At 48.5% G+C, this 22,737-nt stretch overlaps 1 protein-coding gene across 4 annotated transcripts in view; it reads right to left on the minus strand.

The window, feature by feature from the left end:
* LOC119116691 (neuronal PAS domain-containing protein 3) overlaps positions 1-22,737 on the minus strand; it is an 81,818-nt gene that overhangs the window by 23,866 nt on the left and 35,215 nt on the right. For all 4 annotated transcript variants that reach the window (XM_037242315.1, XM_037242318.1, XM_037242316.1 and 1 more), the window contains 2 exons: positions 11,223-11,312; positions 2,709-2,901 (listed from right to left, as the gene is read on the minus strand). In XM_037242315.1, coding sequence (XP_037098210.1) covers positions 2,709-2,901; positions 11,223-11,312 — 283 coding nt within the window. The remainder of the gene's footprint in view (positions 1-2,708; positions 2,902-11,222; positions 11,313-22,737) is intronic.

Raw genomic sequence — 22,737 nt, forward strand, 5'->3', positions numbered from 1 at the left:
AACCTCATTTTACCTTTGTTTTTTATTTTTTACCTTTTCTTAAAGCTTTATTCTTTATTTTATTAAAGCTTGCTCTTATTTTAAGCTCACTTTATTAATTGTGTATGCATACATTAATGTTTTTGTTTTAATGTGTTCATGTTCTTTTTATGTCTGTTCTTATGTGAAGCATTCAATGCTTATAATTTTCTTTGTTGTAAAGCGCTTTCAGCTGCATTTCTTGTATGAAAGGTGCTATACAAATAAAGTTTATTATTATTATTATTCATACTAGAGTTAAGGTTTCAAAGTAGCGTTCAAAGCTAGGGTTTCAAACATGGGTTTAAAGCTATGGTTAGGATTTCAAACTAGAGTTTCAAACTAGGGTTAGGGTTTCAAAGCAGGGTTTTATACTAGAGTTAGGGTTTCAAAGTAGGGTTAAAGCTAGGGTTAGGGCTTCAAAGTAGGGTTTAAAGCTAGGGTTAGAGTTTCAAAGTAGGGTTTAAAGCTCGGGCTAGGGTTTTAAACTAGGGTTCATACTAGAGTTAGCGTTTCAAACTAGGGTTTAAATCACAGGTGTCGAACTCAAGGCTCGGGGGCCAGATACGGTCTGCCAATTCATTTTGGGTGGCCCCCGAAGACATATTGTGCATCAAATTCGTGTCATTACTAAAATTGCAAAATGTCTTCACTTTTATTATAATTTTTTTTTTTTTTAATTTGACCAGTTTTTACTCGTCTGATTTGAAAACGAGTTATTTGTCAGTTTGTTTTGTAGCTTTTACTGTATATAATATGAGGTGCTCATACATTGATTTGGGTTGACAGTCATAATGGCCCTCCGAAAGAAGCTATGACTACAATGCGGCCCGCAAAACAAATTAGTTTGACACCCCTGCTAACAAACTATGCAAACCAACATTTGCGAGGTGCCCTCGTGCTTCAAGAGCTCCATCATCGTACCGGTGGCCAAGAAGCCCGCCATCTCAGGTTTGAATGACTATAGACCTGTCGCCTTGACATCTGTCGTCATGAAATCCTTTGAGAGTTTAGTGTTGAACCACCTGAAGGACATCACGGGCCCCCTGCTCGACCCCCTGCAGTTTGCCTACCGGGCAAACAGGTTGGTGGATGATTCGGTCAACATGGGACTGCATTACATCTTGCACCACCTGGACACCACAGGGACGTACGCCAGGATCCTGCTTGTGGACATCAGCTCGGCGTTCAATACCATCGCTCCTGACATCCTCGACCAGAAGGTTATCCAACTCGCGGTGCCTGCCTCCACCTGTCAGTGGATCACCAGCTTCCTGACCAACAGGAGACAGCATGTGAGGCTGGGGACCATCACATCCAACACCCGGACCACCAATACTGGCGCCCCCCAGGAGTGCGTCCTCTCCCCACTGCTCTTCTCTCCCTACACTAACGATTGCTGCTCAGGCGACTCTTCTGTGAAGCTCTTGAAGTATGCGGACGACACCACTCTCATCGGACTGATCCGGGACGGTAACGAGACTGCGTACAGACAGGAGGCGGAGCAGCTGGTCCACTGGTGCAGCCAAAACCACCTGGATCTGAACCCGCCCAAGACCGTGGAGATGACAGTGGACTTCAGGAGAGACCCTTCACCACTTCCACACACACCTTCAAGTTCCTGGGATCCACAATCTCTCGTGACCTGAAATGGGCCAGCCACATAGACTCTGTCCGGAAGAAGGCCCAGCAGCGGCAGTACTTTCTGAGACAGCTCAGGAAGTTCAACCTGCCACAGGAGCTACTGAAGACCTTCTATACTGCCATCATCCAGTCTATCCTCTGAACCTCCATCACTCTCTGGTTTGGATCAGCCATCAAACAAGACAAGCACAGACTGCAACGGACAATCAGGACTGCAGAAAAGACAATTGGGAACAACCTCCCATCTATCCACGACTTGTACCTGTCCAGGACCAGGAAACGTGCAAGTAACATCTCTACAGACCCTTCTCACCCAGGTCGCAGTCTGTTCGAACTACTCCCCTCCGGACGGCGTTACAGAGCGCTGTACGCCAAAACCAGCAGACACAGACACAGCTTCTTCCCCCAGGCTGTCGCTCTGATGAACTCACACCACTCATAGAGTCTCAGAGACATTACTGTGCAATAACATCCTGCTCTCGATGCTTTACCTTTGGATTGTCCATATTATGTGTACTGTGTCCTCTCTGCATCCATTGCAGCCTGGTCATCCTGGAAGAGGGATCCTCCCATCTGTGGTCTCTTCTCAAGGTTTCTCATTTCCCCTAGTAAGAGTTTTGAGTTTTTACTTGCCCTCCTGGGAGTTTAAGATCAGGGGATGTTTGAGAATAATTGTCAATTTTTGCACATGTCGTCCTGAATGTTGTTAGCTACCTAAATGTACAGAGGCCGAGATCTACGGGAGTCAAATTCCTTGTTTGGCATGCTCAAACTTGTCAAATAAAAAGATTGATAAAAAAAAAAAGAAAAAAAAAGATTGATTGAACTGCTAAGAGTTACCAATGAGCGTGTTGGACAACACTTGCACTCCTCTGTGATTTTTTAGACTTTGCTAATAATAACTTGCATTGATAGCTCGCAGCAGAAGCAGAAATTGATTCCTCTTGGTTTGGCTTCGGCAGTACTGGCTCCCGGTGGCCGAGCGGCAACGAGCAGCAACGAGCGGCAACCAGCAGCAATGAGCGGCAACGAGCGGCGCCGGTTACCTGGCTCGGGCGTCTCAGGGCGCGGCGATGACGGCAACGAGGCCGACGAGGCGGCGTCCTCGTTGATGGTGCCCCGGCACAGTGCTGCTGCCGCCCCCCGGCCAGGCGGGACCTTCATGCCCAGCTGCTCCGCCATCTCCACGTGGTCGCCCGGGTCCACATAGTCGAACACGCTGCTGCCCGTCAGCTCCACCTGAAGGAAACCGCCAGTCATTACTTCCTCGGAATACGATATCCAAAGACCAATGACTATATATTGTTGAGAGGCTTGCATTAAAAAAAAAAACGAGAAATAAAAGGCTCTGAACAGTGACGCGACGATCGAAATAGTTGTCCATTCATTTGACGGTCGACGAGTTGTTGACGAATCGACTTTGAAGCGGCCACGATGGTCGGGGCTGTTGCGGACGTTTCAGGCTGGCTACGAGATGCAAACGTGCAAAACGTGCGCTGACAGAAATGTGTTCACACTCTGAGGAGGAATTACTTTTGATGCGCGCACACACATGCGAGGTAAATAGACACTCTGGTTGTCAGCCGCTCAAAAGATGACAAATAGATGAGCTCTTTTCTGCTGCCTCAAGGGCACGTGTCAGCTGAGTGCGATTGAATGTGATGCATGAAAGCAAACAAAACACAGGATGCTAAAAACAATCGCATGATGTGACCCATGAAGGAGGTGCCAAGCAACACGCCACCCGACACACGCACACACATGCACGCACACACGCACGCTTGCTTGCTTAGGCGGTCCATCGTCGTCGAAGAAGACGTAGCTTCCATTTTGTTGATCTGATTGGTGGCTATCGTTGCTGGCGCAGATGCTATTCTATGTCACTGTGAAGTCCGATCCTGGAGCCACATGTCCTGCCACAGTGAGGACATGTAAGGCCTGGATCAGGGTGTTGGTATGGTTCTGGAACTGCAGAATGGTGTCTTCGCCTCCGCAGGTCCCTCCAGTGTTGATTTCGACACTCTAGGTACATGACCCCATCATGGCACAGCGAGCGCCACAGCGATCGGTTAGCTGCAGCTGCCTCAAGTTCATTGAGTTTGATGTTGCACCTCTTCAGTATCCCTTTCAGTTGGACTTTATATCACAGCTTTTGTCCTCCGGGCTTTCTGCTGGCTGACAGGAGCTGACCATAGACCACCTGACGAGGCAATCGGTGTCCTGGCATTCGAATGGTGTAGCCAACCAGTTGTCTCTGTGCCAGGATTGCCTCTATGATTATGGAGTCAGTGCGCTGTAACATCTCCATGTGAGGAACCCGGTCCTGTCATGTGATGCCAAGAATGCATTGAAGGCATCTGATGTTAAATACATCAAGGCAGCGGTATAGTGTCCAGGGTTCTGACCCATACACCAGAGTTGACACACACACCGCCCTGTAGACTGACACTTTCATTGAGGTTCGAAAATTGTTATTTTCAAACACCCGAGAGCGCAGTCTCCCAAAGGCAGAGGAGGCTGAGTTGACACGAGCCTGGATTTCAGCATTGATCTGGCATATTGAGGTCAGAGTATTGCCGAGGTAGCAAAACTGCTCAACGACCTTGAAGGGTGTGCTGCTGATGGTAAACACTGGGGGTGTCGGGGATGGGGACCTCTCCTGGATATGTACTTCTGTTTTCTGGGTGTTGATTACCAGACCTAATGAGCGGTAGACTGATGACATGGTGTCTAGTGCATGCTGCATGGCATCGCGGCACCGCTGCTGCTCACTGCTCCCCTCGGGGATGGGTTAAATGCAGAGGACAAATTTCACCACACCCAGATGTGTGTGTGACAATCATTGGGTCTTTACCTTTTTTTATCAGGGGTGTGGGTGAGGAGTGTGCAGTCATCTGCATTTTGCAGCTCCTGGATGTTGGAGTCTGCCATCTTCGTCGGATGTTGAATAAGCTCCCATGCAGGTGAAACTCGATGGAGACACTGCTATCTTCCGCGATGGACTAACGAAATAGGAGTATGGCTGCTGCCAGGAAGAGGTTGAAGATCACTGAAGCCAGTACACACCCCTGCTTCACCCCTACTTTCACGGGGAATGAGGGGGACTGTTCACTGTCTACAAGTACAGAGGCCTGAATACCATTGTGAAACTGTTATAAAATGCTGAGAATTTTGGGGGGGAACACCAAACTTCATGAGGATGCTCCAGACCAAATCACAATTACTAACTGTGTCAAAGGCCTTGGTGAGGTCAATGAAGGTGATGTTAGAGGTCCTTGTGTTGTTCCCTGCATTTCTCCTGGATTTGACGGGCAGTGAAAATCATGTCCATATACTTCGGTTCTTTCTGAAGCCACACTGTGTCTCTGGAAGGATGCCCTCTGTTAGAGATGTAAGGTGAGGGAGCATAATTTCCGCAACTACCTTGCCGGCCACTGAGAAAAGGGAGATGCCACGAATATTACCACAAGATGATTTGTCACCTTTCTTCTTGTAGATCAGTGGTGGCCAACCCGCGGCTCACGAGCCGCATGCGGCTCTTTGCCTGGTTTCATGCGGCTCTTTTACGTTCATATCAACATTTGTGTTTATTTTATGTGTGTGTTTGCTTCGCTTTAGTTCAATATGGTATTTTGGTCAAACCCTCATGCGCGTGAGGTGAAATTCCGCAAAGGAGGAGGGACAAACCCATTCGAGGAGTGTCAATTTCGCTCTCAAAATGGCAAGGACAAAATGCACAGCTAAACGAATATATGAAGATGAACACAGGAAGTTTTTAACAGAGTGGGAAAGTTTATATTTTTTTTGTTGAACGCAATGGCAAGCCATTCTGCCTGATATGTCGGACGTCATTAGCGCATTTAAAAGCTTAAAATCTTCAGCGCCACTTCAGCTCACTTCAAGCTAAGATCGATAAGGACTTTCCAAAAGGGACTGAATTTCTTCAGCGCAAGTTGGACACTTTGAAAAGTCTTCAAAAAAATTACGAAGCACTCAGAGACTGTCACGCTTGCATTGTTTCAACTGGCTTGGAACATTGCACGGGCTAAAAAGCCATACAATGGAGAGGAGTTCGTTAAAAAATGCCTCAGTTACGTCATTGAAATCTTGTTTCCTGAAAACGACAAACTAAAACGAATGGTCTGTCCCGTCACACATAGTAAGTGAAAAAACAGGTTTTTGTTTGTGGACTTTGTTGAACTGAGAGTTTGTCTGTGTGAGACAATGCACACAATGTTCATTGTTGAAAATGCGGTCTTTGGGCTGTGGTCTTAGTACTGTAGGAGTCAATTTATGTCATTATCATGTTGGTGCGTGACATGTCACACAATAAATTTGGCTGAGCAGAGGGGTGTGTGTGCGTGTGTGTGTGCGTGTGTGTGTGCGTGTGTGTGTGCGCGTGTGTGTGCGTGTGTGTGTGTGTGTGTAAGAGGAAGGGATGGGGTGATGTTCATGTGCTGCTCATGTGTATGATGTGGCTCTTTGCGGTAACACGGTAAAAAAATGTGGCTTTTAGTCTCTGACTGGTTGGCCATCCCTGTTGTAGACAGTGACAATGTTGCTGTCTTTCCATTCTTGAGGCAGGGTCTTACTGTGCCAGATGGTTTCTAAGAAGTGAAACAACTTCCGCTTGAGAAGGTAGCCTCCTTTCTTTAGTATCTCAGCCGGGATTCCATCAGGGCCAGGGCTCTTGTTGTTTTTGAGGCTCCTGATTGCAGTAAAGACCTCACTGAACATGGAAAGGTCATCAAGGGAGGTAGATGGCGGGAGATTTGGGAGCACATTGAGCACTGATGGATCCGAGGGGTTTATTTTATAGTGAATCAAAGTGCTCAGCCCAGGGCTCGAGAATTAGTTGTTTATCCTTGAATAACTCGAGTCCGTCTGCAGATCTTACTGGAGCGATGCTTCGCTTTTATGGGCCATAGATAGATTTTGCAGCAGCGTAGAATGCGTAGGTGTTATTAGCATCTGCATATCCCTGGATATCCTGGGCCTTTTTGAGCCACCATTCATTTTCCATGAGCCACAGTTGTTTCTGTGTCTCAGCTCTTGTGGTTTTGTAATGGTGGAGGAGCGATGTAGAGAGGGTTGGAGAGGATAGCAGCATGGGCTTTTCGCTTGGCGTCCAACAACTCCTGTATTTCTCCCGAGCTGTTGTCGAACCAGTCTTGATGGCGCTCCTGAGTGAAGCCAATGGTTTCAGAGGCAGCTTGGTGTAGTGTTGACCTCAGTTTTGCCCACTCACTGTTCATGTCACAGGTGGTACCGTAGCCAGCTTGCTGCGGTAGTGGGCTGTGCACTCTGGAGAGTCCAGGGCCCTGCAGTTCAATCGCTTTCTTGGCTGTTGTTTTTTGTGTGGGGGTTGGATTTTCATCCTCAGATTCGATCTGATCAGTTGGTGGTCAGTCCAGCATTCAGCCCCATGCAAGGCCCTGGTTATGCAGACGTCGTGTTGGTCTTGTTGCCGTGTGATTATGTAGTCCAGAAAGTGGCAATGTTTGGATCGTGGGTGCATCCAAGATGTTATGTATTTCTTTTTCAGCTGAAAGATTGTGTTGGTGATGAGAAGTTGGTTCTCAGAGCACAGGGAAAGGAGTCGAATGCCATTGTTATTTATCTTTCCAGACCCATGGGTTCCAATTACCTTAGTCTACAGCTTGGCATCTGTGCCAACTCGGGCATTGAAATCACCCATGAGGAGAAGTTTATCAGACTTAGGGACTCTGGATAGGACCGCTGCAAGAGAATCGTAGAAGGCATCTTTGATGTTGCTATCAGCATCCAGGGTGGGGGCATACGCACTGAGTAGCGTAGCAAACCGGCCTTTCACCAGGCGGATACGCCAGGTCATGAGCCGTTCACTGATGCCTTGGGGAGACTCTGGGATGTTATTGAGTAGTTTACTTTTTATAGCAAAGCCAACTCCATGGAACCTCCGTTCGCCTTCTGGGAGACCCTTCCAGAAGAAGGTGTAGCCTTCACCGACTTTTGGCAAGGAGTCTTCACCAGAGATCCGAGTCTCACTGAGTGCTGCAATGTCTACATTGTACCTCCTGAGCTCATGTGCAATGAGCGCCGTCCGTCTCTCTGTCCCGTCCTGAGTGTCGAGGAGGGTGCGGACATTCCAGGTAGCCAGATTCATAGTCATGTGTTTTCCTTTATGTTTTCGACCGCAGTAGGGGATGCCTTGGTGGCTGCGGTTGGCCACCCATGTATGAGGAACAAACAATGTGTGGGTCACCTTTTCCAGACCCTTCCCCAATTTGGGGTGAGCTCAGTCACATTGGCAGCTGCTGAAGAAAGATCTTGTTCCTGAATCCCAATCTTCCAATGACCATCACACCCACGCCGCCCCTGTGCAGGACTCAAGCTAGGAGCCTCCAGTCACATCCTTGACCTCCCCAGTAACTTTATCCTGTCGCCAGAGGACTTTACAGAAGAAGCTGAAGCTTGCGCAAAGAGTGGATTTGTGTGAGGGATGGGGCGCGCAAGTTCCTTCCCCACAATCTTGGCCACACCCACCATGTTCCACTGGCACGAGAAGCTCGAGACGACCTTCAGGTGAGTGCAGTTGCAGGGGACTGTTAGATCCGGTCTGTTGGAAACCTGCCCATATGTGTATCCCCCCCGGAGCACTGGATCGCTCTTAGTCTGGCCTCTACCCGTTCAGCTTAGGTAACCCTGCCAGGAGTACAAGACTCCCGCCGACATAGCTCTGGGGGTCATGGAGTGCCCCACCACGAAAAGGTGGCGATCCATCGGGACACAACGCACACACGCACGCACGCACACACACACACCCGCACACACACACACTATTAATTTCTTCCGATCGCGCAACTGTAGTGCACCGCCGAACGCGCAACCGTAGCGCGTCACCGACCGCGCAACTACATCGCGCTGGTCGCATTATTGTGACAGAGCCGTCGCTGAAATTTAGAAAATAGTTTTAATGTCCTGATGTACTTTCCAAAATTTAAGTGGACCTCAGTGCGCAAGGAGCTTAATTTGGTCCAATTGCGCAACCGCAGCGTGCCGGGCACTCACTGTCGCATTGTTTTAAGAGCATCTTTGTGTTTTAAGATGGCTTTACTGCTCCCACTTGCTTCCTTTGGAGGCATGATTAGAGTTGATGCAATCCTCAGAGTAAAGAGATTGTAATAACGAACGGAGTCAGTTGGCATCTTGGATCATCTCACGAGGTTCAACAACCGAATTTCGTCCGACATCCGAAGCAAACAAATCTAGAATTTTTTGTTCGAATACCGATTTGTTTGAGAACCGGGATGTTCGAAAACCGAGGCTCCACTGTATTTAGGTTTGCGTCCCACTGGTCCAATTCGGCTCAAAGCAAACGATTCCATGAGAAACTTATTGTGTGTCTTTGCCATACGCATATTATATAATTTTTCTAATATGTTGTGTGGACCTACTCGCAAGGCACTCACACGCGCACACGCACAGTGGCCCGGCAGTGCGCCAAGGACACGTGCGACCTCCTCTGGGGTTTCGATTGAAATTGCGTCGCAGTCTCCAGGGGGAACGTTGACCTTCTGCCGCTCATCGATCGGGCGTGTCAATAAAAATGATCGACTTCATTTGCATCTGACGTACTTGGTTAGCATTCCGCATCCACCTGTGCTGCTTGATATTTACGCGGTCCATCGGCCGTTTCTGACATGGATAGAAATAGACATGCGCAGTTTGCAAAGGTTTCTTCCAAAGTTGGCTCTTTGTCTTTGAGGAAACCTCAGACATTTGCAACTTTGCAGGCGACTGAAACAAATGACAAATGGAAAAAACAGAGACTTTTTTGAAGAGCAGAATTGCAACACACAGCGTCCTTGTCGAGGTCACCTCAAAATGGACGAGAATGCGCACGAGAGTTGCTCGCAGCGATGGCTTTGGTGAATGGGATAGGAAGACTGCTCCCTTTGCCTCCCTTGTTCTCCCTCCCTGGAATAATTGCGCTTCCGGCATTGATTGATGATGTCTATCAAATAATTGATTAATTGTCGTGCAAGCAAACCTTATCTTGTTCTTTGGCTTTTATCTTAGCCGTGTTGGCGTGCAGCCTTTAACCGTACGGCGCCTCCACACCATCCGCCATCTTCTTTGTCGCTGATGATTCTTAAACTTGATGGCGGCACCATCAAATTGAGGGCTGGTCCCCCAAAAAAGCTTTTTGACAAAGCAACGAGTCCTCGACCGGATTTATTTTCCGCAATAACACGACGCAAGAAAAGACAAAATTAAATTACAGGTTCGTTAAAATGGCGGAGCTCATGTCAGTAAAATTTTATGCGTCAAAAATTGCAGAAAAAAAAGCATGCTTTCTTTAATGCAGCAGCAGTTGCTTGGTCAACTTTCACAAATCAAGCTAATTGTGAAAGTCAGCATAAGGCTGAAGTTTCCTGCCAAAGACGTGATCAATGAGCTCACCTCGGCCTAGATGCGCAGCCGATAGTTGCGTGGTCGCCTATGACGCCCATTGGAAGGTCACACTGAGCGACTTGCACGGAAAGGCCCGGTGAAGATCCACAATCATTTTCAAGCCACGTACGCGTCTAACTCCATTCAAGTGCGGAATTGTTTGGAATGAACGTGCAACTAACACGACGCTACGTGCCAACTGAGACGTCACAGCGCCGCCGATTTGCATAATCCTGCCCCCACGTCACCACCGACCACTTGCCCAACTAGGCCAGGTGAAGATACAGAGCCATTTTTCAGCTGGTGACTTGAGTGACTGGGTCAATGCAATCCATATCTCTGCCACATAGTGGCGCTCTACAGCACAAGCTGTGTTAAATAGTTATTCCACATTGAAAACTACTGAAAATCTCAATGTAAACATTGGGCATAGAAACATAAATTTTATCACTGAGCAGGTCGTATTGAACCCCCCCCCCCCCCCCCACACACACACACACACACAGATGCACACGCGGGTACACGCTCAGCTCGTCACTAATGACTTATTAGCTTTGTCAAGGTCAAGCCTGACCTTGGTGCTTCCATTAAGGCGAGGAGTCCGCGGCGAGTGCACGGATAGGGAAGCGTGGCTCGTTCGCGAGCTGACTCGCGCACACGCACACACAGAATAGCGGACGTGCGTGCGTCCCGTCGATGAGATTGTAAAGGAAGCTCATTTGTTGACAATCGTCATTGTTGACCAAATGAGATTAATTAAACAGGGTTGGACAGAAAAGACAAAAAGTGAAGCCAAAAGCAATCACACGTAAAAAATAGACGGACACACATGTGGCAGTATGGACGTCAAGATTCAAATGCAGATGTTGCCCTTAGAAAAGAGAGCAACATCTGCATTTCCATTTTGCGCACCAAGAGGTATGAAGACGGCGATATCCGGACTACATCTTGGCCACCAGGGGGCAGTATAATACTTACATAGCCCAGACTGCAAACTGTCCAGCGCAATAAGAGTTGCGCTTTGTGCAATCATGAGGAATGTGTTGCATTGCCGCTTACGCTCAACTCATTTTTTGTTGACATCAACGCTTATTTTGTTAGCTGCATGGACGGCGTGGACTGACCTGCGAGAGTCCCAGGTATATGGAGACGGTCTCAGAGATGTAGAGGAAGCGGCCTTCTTTGTTGAGTGCAAATACAAAGCCATCCAGAGACTGGAAAGAAAACATACTACAACAATAAGGCAAAGGCGGGGTCAATAATCAATCAATATGGTCAACGCCATCAGCCAATGAGATCAATACCACATAAGCGTCGGGGTGCCGCCCGCCACGAGGCGCTAGCGATCACACGTTAGCGTTCGCTTGAAGGAGGCACCGACGCGTTGGCCAACAAATGGCAACACGTGCTTGTGATGGCGACTGACGTAGGGACTTTTGGGGGAGCCTCCCGTCAGAGTTGCCGTTTGGCGCGCAAACAAACGCGATGGTCTCGTGCTTCCTGCGGAGACGCGCAGACGAGCGTGTCTAATGGCGGATTGATGTGAAGATCACGCCGTGACGCTCCTAGGGGGCCACGTATCACATGAGCGCACGCGCGCAGCAGATGTGTGCGCTTCTCTACATGATTGCAGTGAGTAAGCCGAATGATGCGTGCGCAGGCGCACCTTAAAGTGTACCTTTGTTCAAACTGTATAACGCAGGCACTGATTTAGTATAAAGTAAATGTACAATATCAAAAAAGAAATAACACAACACCTCTTAGGGACAAGAGATATATAGCCTGAAACATTGCTGTTTGACCGGCACTTTTGCTGCCTGGGGTAGAAATATGGCGCCCCGGATATGACGTCACAAAGTTGATTCCGTTTTGGGGCGCCCCAATCAGGCCTATATACTACCTTTATAAGAAATCGATTATGTTGAAATTTAAGGGTAATGTGAGTAATGATGTAGGAATAAATGAATACAACGATTAGATGTTCTGTAGAAAAGCCATATTCGTAGAATAGAAAAATGTTAATATGGCTAATGACCAAAGGTACCCTTTAATTACAGCAGCCATCTCACCTGACGATTGGCAGATATGTTGTTGTAAAAACCAACATTATACTAGGACCGTGTTTTGGCAGAAAAAATAACGATAACCGATTAATAAAACAACTTATAATGCCCCCCCCACGCATGTCAATGTGTGTCTATTATAAACTCTCAACTTGAACTTTCTTTCAATCGCTCAGGCGCACACGAGTGAAGCACTCTCATAATGGCAACGTATGTGACGTGTGTGCGCGTGCGCAGGTGTCCAAGTAAGCCGAGCCTTTTATCGGCAGAGTTGTCCTTGCATAAAAAGACGTTTGTGTTCTGACGGTAGCGGCGAGCGTCGCTGACCTCACCTGTCGGACGTGGATTTTGTTTTCAAGGCCCGCCGCTTGTTTCTCCCACCAGCCTATTTGCATATTAATAATACGCGCGTGTGCGCTGGACCCCGAGGTGTGTGTGTGCATGTGTGTGCGTAACAGAAGGACCACAAGAGATGGCCACTCACACACGTGAAGAAAACAACAAACACGTTCCCTTGCCTCGCACACGCGCCGCCATGCGAAATCACAGAGGCTCTGACCGCCTCCTAGTAATTATGCTAATTGCCCGGATGCCCTTGCCTTAATTTATGCACGGCTGCTAAGATAAATAAAAGGAAATTGCTTTGGATCTAACTGTATTCATTTCAGCATGCTAACTAGAACGCTAACGCCGCGTGTGTGAGCAAGGGGGTGGCGCACATTTGTTTACCCTTCACAAATTCCGCAGGTAATTGCAATTTTGATTGTACATTTATTTATTTTATTTGTTGTGTGTGGACCGCTTGTATTGACTTAATAGTGTGTGTGTGTGCGTGTGTGGATGTGTGTGCGTGCATGGAATGCGTGTGAGTACAATAAATTGCTTTGTCCTATTAAGCAGAATGAAAATGTTGAAAAAGCTTCAGCACTTTTGAAGTCATAACAAAACAACTTTGACTTTATGATAATGCAAATGTATCTGCATACACGCACACGCACACACACATGCACACGCACACACATATATCGCCATCCATTCATCTATCCATCTTCTACCGCTTATCCGGGGTCAGGTTGCGGGGGCAGCAGCTTTAGGAGGGACACCCAGACTCCCTCTCCCGAGCCACTTCATCCAGCTCATCCCAGGGGATCCCAAGGCGTTCCCAGGCCAGCCGAGAGACATAGTCTCTTCAGCACGTCCTGGGTCGTCCTCACGGTCTCCTGCCGGTGGGACATGCCCGGAACACCTCCCCGGCCGGGGAGGCGCCCAGGAGGCATCCTAATGAGATGCCCAGCCACCTCATCTGGCTCCTCTCGATGTGGAGGAGCAGCGGCTCGACGATGACCGAGCTTCTCACCCTATCTCTAAGGGAGAGCCCGAACACCCTGCGGATGAAATTCATTCCGTCCGCTTGTATCTGAGATCTTGTTCTTTCGGTCACGGCCCATAGCTCGTGACCATAGGTGAGGGTAGGAGTGTGGATGGACGGGTAAATTGAGAGCTTCGCCTTTCGGCTCTCTTCACCACGACGGACCAGTACAAAGTCTGCATCACAGCAGACGCTGCACCGATCCGCCTATCGATCTCACGCTCCATCCTGCCCTCACTGGTGAACAAGGCCCCAACATACTTGAACTCCTCCACTTGGGACAGGATCTCATTCCCGACCCGGAGAGGGCATTCCACCCTTTTCTGACTGAGGACCATGGTCTCAGATTTGGAGGTGCTGACTTTCATCCCGACCGCTTCACACTCCAGTGAGAGTTGGAGATCACGGCCCGATATATATATATATATATATATATATATATATATATATACTATTATCACTCCGATTAGAAGACCATTTGTCGTTTTTCCATTTTGTAGCCATGGAGCGGTTCAGTATCGAGCAACGCATTCTTATTGTGAAAACTCATTACAAAAACAGGGAGTGCTACGCAGAGACTGTCCGTAAACTTTGCGCGATCTTTGGACGTGACAATGCCCCGACCGAAACAACAGTTTCGAGGTTGGTACAGAAATTCAAAGAATCTGGGTCAGTTGCAACCAGAAAATCGCCCGGTCGAAACCGTAATGTTCGAACGCAACAAAACATTGCGGTAGTGCAAGACAGTGTGAATGTGAGCCCTGTGAATTTCAACGATCGGATGACTGCCTGCAGAGAAAGTGGAGGTGGACATATGCTCGATATCATTTTTCATTATTAAATTGAAGTATATGTTGAATGAAATTAAATAAAAATTTTGAATTTTGCATCGATTTTGGCTGATTTATTGCATTTTTAAAAACTGCGTACTTTATGAAACACCCTATAGAAGACCCTTCTCACCCAGGTTGCAGTCTGTTTGAACTACTCCCCTCCGGACGGCGTTATAGAGCTCGGTACGCCAAAACCAGCAGACACAAAGACAGCTTCTTCCCCCAGGCTGTTGCTCTGATGAACTCACACCACTCTTAGAGTCTCAGAGTCATTACTGTGCAATAACCAGCTCAGTGGCCCACCAGCTCAGTGGCCTAGTGGTAGAGTGTCCGCCCTGAGACTGGAAGGTTGTGGGTTCAAACCCCGGCCGGGTCATACCAAAGACTATAAAAATGGGACCCATTGCATCCCTGCTTGGCACTCAGCATTAAGGGTTGGAATTGGGGGGTTAGATCACCAACTGATTCCCGAGCGCGGCACCGCTGCTGCTCACTGCTCCCCTCTCCCCCAGGGGATGGACACGGGGATGGGTTAAATGCAGAGGACAAATTTCACCACACCCAGGTGTGTGTGTGACGATCATTGGGACTTTAATCTTTAATCTTTAATCTTTAATAACATCCTGCTCTCCACACCTTTTTTGAATTTGTCTACACTGTTTGTACTATGTGTCCTCCCTGCATCCATTGCAGCCTGGTCATCCTGGATAAGGGACCTTCCCATCTGTGGTCTCTTCTCAAGGTTTCTCAGTTCCCCTAGCTGAAGTTTTGAGTCCTTCCTTGCCCTCTTGGGAGTTTAAGATCAGGGGATGTTTGAGAATATTTGCCATTTTTCACATGTCCTGAGTGTTGTTAGTCACCTAAATATTGAACAGAGGCTGTGATTTACCAAAGTCAAATTCCTTGTTTGGCACGCTCAAACATGGCGAATAAAAACTCTTGAACCTTGAATCTTGAATATATATATACATATATATATATATATATATATATATATGTATATATATATACAGTGCCTTGCGAAAGTATTCGGCCCCCTTGAACCTTTCAACATTTCGCCACATTTCAGGCTTCAAACATAAAGATATAAAATTTTAATTTTTTGTCAAGAATCAACAACAAGTGGGACACAATCGTGAAGTGGAACGAAATTTATTGGATAATTTAAACTTTTTTAACAAATAAAAAACTGAAAAGTGGGGCGTGCAATATTATTCAGCCCCTTTACTTTCAGTGCAGCAAACTCACTCCAGAAGTTCAGTGAGGATCTTTGAATGATCCAATGTTGTCCTAAATGACTGATGATGATAAATAGAATGCACCTGTGTGTAATCAAGTCTCCGTATAAATGCACCTGCTCTTTGATAGTCTCAGGGTTCTGTTTAAAGCGCAGAGAGAACCATGAAGACAAAGGAACACACCAGGTCCGAGATACTGTTGTGGAGAAGTTTAAAGCCGGATTTGGATACAAAAAGATTTCCCAAGCTTTAAACATCTCAAGGAGCACTGTGCAAGCAATTATATTGAAATGGAAGGAGTATCAGACCACTGCAAATCTACCAAGATTCCCTCCAAACTTTCATCTCAAACAAGGAGAAGACTGATCAGAGATGCAGCCAAGAGGCCCATGATCACTCTGGATGAACTGCAGATAACTACAGCTGAGGTGGGAGAGTCTGTCCATAGGACAACAATCAGTCGTGCACTGCACAAATCTGGCCTTTATGGAAGAGTGGCAAGAAGAAAGCCATTTCTCAAAGATATCCATAAAAAGTATTGTTTAAAGTTTGCCACAAGCCACCTGGGAGACACACCAAACACGTGGAAGAAGGTGCTCTGGTCAGATGAATCCAAAATCGAACTTTTTGGCCACAATGCAAAATGATATGTTTGCCGTAAAAGCAACACAGCTCATCACCCTGAACACACCATCCCCACTGTCAAACATGGTGGTGGCAGCATCATGGTTTGGGCCTGTTTTTCTTCAGCAGGGACAGGGAAGATGGCTAAAATTGATGGGAAGATGGATGGAGCCAAATACAGGACCATTCTGGAAGAAAACCTGTTGGAGTCTGCAAAAGACCTGAGACTGGGACGGAGATTTGCCTTCCAACAGGACAATGATCCAAAACATAAAGCCAAATCTACAATGGAATGGTTCACAAATAGACGTATCCAGGTGTTAGAATGGCCAAGTCAAAGTCCAGACCTGAATCCAATCGAGAATCTGTGGAAAGAGCTGAAGACTGCTGTTCACAAACGCTCTCCATCCAACATCACTGAGCTCGAGCTGTTTTGCAAGGAAGAATGGGCAAGAATTCCAGTCTCTCGATGTGCAAAACTGATAGAGACATACCCCAAGCAACTTGCAGCTGTAATTGCAGCAAAAGGTGGCGCTACAAAGTATTAGCGCAAGGGGGCTGAATAATATTGCACACCCCACTTTTCAGTTTTCTATTTGTTAAAAAAGTTTAAATTATCCAATAAATTTCGTTCCACTTCACGATTGTGTCCCACTTGTTGTTGATTCTTCAACTGCACCGCGCTGGTCGCATTATTGTGACAGAGCCGACGCTGAAATTTAGAATATATTTTAAAAGTCCTGATGTACTAACCCAAAATTTAAGTTAACCTCAGTGCGCAGGGAGCTTAGTTTGGTCCGATCGCGCAACTGCAGCGCGCCGGGCGCTCAGTCACATTGCTTTAGGAGCGTCTTTGTGTTTTAGGATGGCTTTACTGCTCCCACTTGCTTTCTTTGGAGGCATGATTAGGGGTTAATACAATCCTCAAAGTAACGAAAATACAATAACAACGGAGTCAGTCGGCATCCGGGCCACGCGGTCGGGTTTTCTCGGGTCCTCCCGGCTCATCTCACGTGGTTTGACCTCCAAAATTTGTTCGACAACCGAAGCAAAAAAATCGCGAATTTTTTGTTCGAATTACGATTTGTTCGAGAACCGGGACGTTCGAAAACCAAGGTTTGACTTTATATACATATATACAGGACTGTCTCCAAAAATTTGAATATTGTGATAAAGTTCTTTATTTTCTGAAATGCAATTAAAAAACCAAAAATGTCATACATTCTGGATTCAGTACAAATCAACTGAAATATTGCAAGCCTTTTATTATTTTAATATTGCTGATTATGGCATACAGCTTAAGAAAACTCAAATATCGTATCTCAAAATTTTAGAATATCATGAGAAAGTATACTATTAGGGTATTCAACTAATCACTTGAATCGTCTAATTAACTCGAAACACCTGCAAGGGTTTCCTGAGCATTGAAAAACACTCAGCTTGGTTCAGTAAACTAAATCACAAGTATGGGGAAGACTGCTGATCTGACTGCTGTCCAGAGGACCGTTATTGACACCCTCCATCAGGAGGGTAAGACACAAAAAGAAATTTCTCAAAGAGCAAGCTGTTCACAGAGTGCAGTTTCAAAGCACATCCACAAAAAGTCTGTTGGAAGGGGGAAATGTGGCAGGAAACGCCGCTAAACCAAGAGAAATGACCGCAGCCTTAACAGCATTGTGAAGAAGAGTCGCTTCGAGAATTTGGGGGAGCTTCAAAGACAGTGGACTGAAGCTAGAGTCCAGGTATCAAAAGCCACTGTTCACATACGTGTCCGGGAAATGGGCTCCAATAGCCGTATTCCCATGGTCAAGCCACTTCTGAACTCAAAACAACGGAAGAAGCGTCTGACTTGGGCTATGGAAAAGAAGCACTGGACAGTTGCAGAGTGGTCCAAAGTCCTCTTTTCAGATGAAAGCAAGTTTTGTATTTCATTTGGAAGTCAAGGCGCCAGAGTCTTGAGAAAGGCTGTAGAGGCGCAAAATCCAAGTTGCTTGAAATCCAGTGTGAAATTCCCACAGTCAGCGATGGTTTGGGGAGCCATGTCAGCTGCTGGTGTTGTTCCACTGCGTTTCATCAAGTCCAGAGTATATGCAGCTGTGTACCAAGAGATTTTAGAGCACTACATGCTTCCGTCTGCTGAAAAGCTCTATGGAGATGCTGATTTCATTTTCCAGCATGATCTGGCTCCTGCCCACAGTGCCAAAACCACCAGTAAATGGTGTACTGACCATGGCATTACTGTCCTCAATTGGCCTGCCAATTCCCCTGACCTGAATCCCATAGAAAATCCAGAATGTATGACATTTTTGTTTTTTCAATTGCATTTCAGAAAATAAAGAACTTTATCACAATATTCAAATTTTCTGAGACAGTCCTGATGTCAGACATTCTGGATTCATTACAAATCAACTGAAATATTGCAAGCCTTTTATTATTTTAACATTGGTGATTATGGCTTCCCCTCCGTGAGTCGTCACCTTATCGTGGTGGAGGGGTTTGCGTGCCCCTATGATCCTAGGAGCCATGTTGTCTGGGGCTTCATGCCCTTGGTAGGGTCACCCATGGCAAACGGCTCCTAGGTGAGGGGCCAGACAAAGCACGGCTCACACAAGCCCCTTATGAAGAAAAATATAAATGGATTTCGTTTTCCCTCGCCCGGACGCGGGTCACCGAGGCCCCCCTCTGGAGCCAGGCCTGGAGGCGGGGCTCGAAGCCGAGCGTCTGGTGGCCGGGCCTTCGCCCATGCGGCCCGGCCGGGCACAGCCCGAAAAGGAAACGTGGGTCCCCCTTCCCATGGGCTCACCACCTGTGGGAGGGGCCAAAGGGGTCGGGTGCAGTGTAAGCTGGGCGGCGGCCAAAGGCAGGGACCTTGGCAGTCTGATCCCCGGCTGCAGAAGCTGGCCCTTGGGACATGGAATGTCACCTCTCTGGCTGGAAAGGAGCCCGAGCTGGTGTGCGAGGCAGAAAAGTTCAGACTAGACACAGTCGGACTTGCCTCTACACACAGTTTGGGTTCCGGTACAAGCCCTCTCGAGAGGGGCTGGACTCTCTTCCACTCTGGAGTTGCCCACGGTGAGAGGCGTCGAGCAGGTGTGGGTATACTTATTGCCCCCCGGCTGGGCACCTGCACATTGGGGTTCACCCCGGTGAACGAGAGGGTAGGCTCCCTCCGCCTTCGGGTGGGGGGACGGGTCCTGACAGTTGTTTGTGTCTATGCACCAAACGGCAGCTCAGAGTACCCACCCTTCTTGGAGTCCCTGGAGGAAGTGCTGGAGAGCGCTCCTTCTGGGGACTCTATCGTTCTACTGGGTGACTTCAATGCTCACGTGGGCAATAACAGTGAGACCTGGAAGGGCGTGATTGGGAGGAACGGCCCCCCCCGATCTGAACCCGAGTGGTGTTCTATTATTGGACTTCTGTGCTCGACATGGATTTTCTATAATGAACACCATGTTCAAACATAAGGGTGTCCATGTGTGCACTTGGCACCAGGACACCCTAGGCCGCAGTTCGACGATCGACTTTGTAGTCGTGTCATCGGATTTGCGGCCGCATGATTTGGACACTCGGGTGAAGAGAGGGGCGGAGCTGTCAACTGATCACCACCAGGTGGTGGGTTGGCTCCGATGGTGGGGTAAGATGCCGGTCCGACCTGGCAGACCCAAACGCTCTGTGAGGGTCTGCTGGGAACGTCTGGCAGAATCCCCTGTCAGGAAGAGCTTCAACTCCCACCTCCGGCAGAGCTTTTCCCACGTGCCGGGGGAGGCGGTGGACATTGAGTCCGATTGAACCATGTTCCGCGCCTCCATTGTTGAGGCGGCCGACCGGAGCTGTGGCCGTAAGGTCGTTGGTGCCTGTCGTGGCGGCAATCCCCAAACCCGCTGGTGGACACCGGCGGTAAGGGATGCCGTCAAGCTGAAGAAGGAGTCCTATCGGGCCGTCTTGGCCTGTGGGACTCCGGAGGCAGCTGACAGGTACCGGATGGCCAAGCGGAACGCGGCTTCGGCGGTTGCTGAGGCAAAAACCCGAGCGTGGCAGGAGTTTGGCGAGGCCATGGAGAATGACTTCCGGACGGCTTCGAGGAAATTCTGGTCCATCATCCGGCGTCTCAGGAGGGGGAAGCAGTGCAACGTCAACACTGTTTACAGTGGGGATGGCGTGCTGCTGACCTCAACTCAGGACGTCGTGAGTCGGTGGGGAGAATACTTCGAAGACCTCCTCAATTCCACCTACACGCCTTCCATTGTGGAAGCAGGGCCTGGAGACCTGGAGGCGGACTCTCCAATCTCTGGGGTCGAAGTCACTGAGGTAGTTAAAAACCTCCTCGGTGGCAAGGCCCCGGGGGTGGATGAGATCCGCCCGGAGTTCTTAAGGGCTCTGGATGTTGTGGGGCTGTCATGGCTGACACACCTCTACAACATTGCGTGGACATCGGGGACAGTGCCTCTGGATTGACAGACTGGGGTGGTGGTTCCCCTCTTTAAGAAGGGGGACCAGAGGGTGTGTTCCAATTACAGGGGAATCACACTCCTCAGCCTCCCTGGTAAGGTCTCTTCAGGGGTGCTGGAGAGGAGGGTCCGACGGGAACCTCGGATTCAGGAGGAGCAGTGTGGCTTTCGTCCTGGCCGTGGAACAGTGGACCAGCTCTACACCCTCGGCAGGATCCTCGAGGGTGCATGGGAGTTTGCCCAACCAGTCCACATGTGTTTTGTGGACTTGGAGAAGGCGTTCGACCGTGTCCCTCGGGAGGTTCTGCGGAGGGTGCTTCGGGAGTACGCGGTGCCGAGCCAACTGATAAGGGCGGTTTGGTCCCTGTATCACCGATGCCAGAGTCTGGTCCGCATTTCCGGCAGTAAGTCGGATTTGTTCCCAGTGAGGGTTGGACTCCGCCAAGGCTGCCCTTTGTCACCGATTCTGTTCATAATTTTTATGGACAGAATTTCTAGGCGCAGCCGAGGCGTTGAGGGGGTCCGGTTTGGGGACCTCAGCATCGCGTCTCTGCTTTTTGCAGACGACGTGGTGCTGTTGGCTTCTTCAGGCCGTGATCGCCAGCTTTCGCTGGAGCGGTTCGCAGCAGTGTTTGAAGCGGTCGGGATGAGGGTCAGCACCTCCAAATCCGAGTCCATGGTCCTCGGTCGGAAAAGGGTGGAATGCCCTCTCCGGATCGGGGATGAGATCCTGCCCCAAGTGGAGGAGTTCAAGTATCTTGGGGTCTTGTTCACGAGTGAGGGGAGGATGGAGCGGGAGATCAACAGGCGGATCGGTGCAGCGTCGGCAGTAATGCGGACTCTGTACCGGTCCGTCGTGGTGAAGAGAGCCGAAAGGCGAAGCTCTCAATTTACCCGTCGATTTACGCTCCTACCCTCACCTATGGTCACGAGCTATGGGTCGTGACCAAAAGAACGAGAGCCCGGATACAAGCGGCCGAAATGAGTTTTCTCCGCAGGATGTCCGGGCTCTCCCTTAGAGATAGGGTGAGAAGCTCGGTCATCCGGGAGAGACTCAGATTAGAGTCGCTACTCCTCCACTTGAGAGGAGCCAGATGAGGTGGCTCGGGCATCTCATCAGGATGCCTCCTGGATGCCTCCCTCGGGATGTGTTCTGGGCATGTCCCACCAGTAGGAGACCCCGGGGATGACCCAGGACGCGCTGGAGAGACTATGTCTCTCAGCTGGCCTGGGAACGCCTTGGGATCCCCCGGGATGAGCTGGATGAAGTGGCTGGGGAGAGGGAAGTCTGGGAGTCCCTCCTAAAGCTACTGCACCCGCGACCCGAACCCGGATAAGCGGAAGAAGATGGATGGATGGATGAATGGATTATTATGGTTTACAGCTTAAGAAAACTCAAATATCCTATCTCAAAATATTAGAATATTTCCTCAGACCAAGCAAAAAAAAGATTTATAACAGCAAAACAAAATCAAACATTGGAAAATGTCCATTAATGCACTCAGTACTTGATTGGAAATCCTTTTTAATGGATTACTGCATCAATGCGGCGTGGCATGGAGGCAATCAGCCTGTGGCATTGCTGAGGTGTTATGGATGCCCAGGATGCTTCAGTAGCGGCCTTTAGCTCATTTGCATTGTTGGGTCTGGTGTCTTTCAGCTTCTTTTTCACAATACCCCACAAATTCTCTATGGGGTTCAGGTCAGGGGAATTGGCAGGCCAATCGAGGACAGTAATGTCATGGTCAGTACACCATTTACTGGTGGTTTTGGCACTGTGGGCAGGTGCCAGATCATGCTGGAAAATGAAATCATCATCTCCATAGAGCTTTTCAGCAGACGGAAGCATGTAGTGCTCTAAAATCTCTTGGTACACAGCTGCATTTACTCTGGACTTGATGAAACACGGTGGACCAACACCAGCAGCTGACATGGCTCCCCAAACCATCGCTGACTGTGGGAACTTCACACTGGATTTCAAGCAACTTGGATTTTGCTCCTCTCCAGCCTTTCTCCAGACTCTGGCGCCTTGACTTCCAAATGAAATACAAAACTTGCTTTCGT

This window comes from Syngnathus acus, chromosome 22 (genome assembly GCF_901709675.1).
Source record: "Syngnathus acus chromosome 22, fSynAcu1.2, whole genome shotgun sequence".
Classification (NCBI taxonomy): Eukaryota; Metazoa; Chordata; class Actinopteri; order Syngnathiformes; family Syngnathidae; genus Syngnathus; species Syngnathus acus.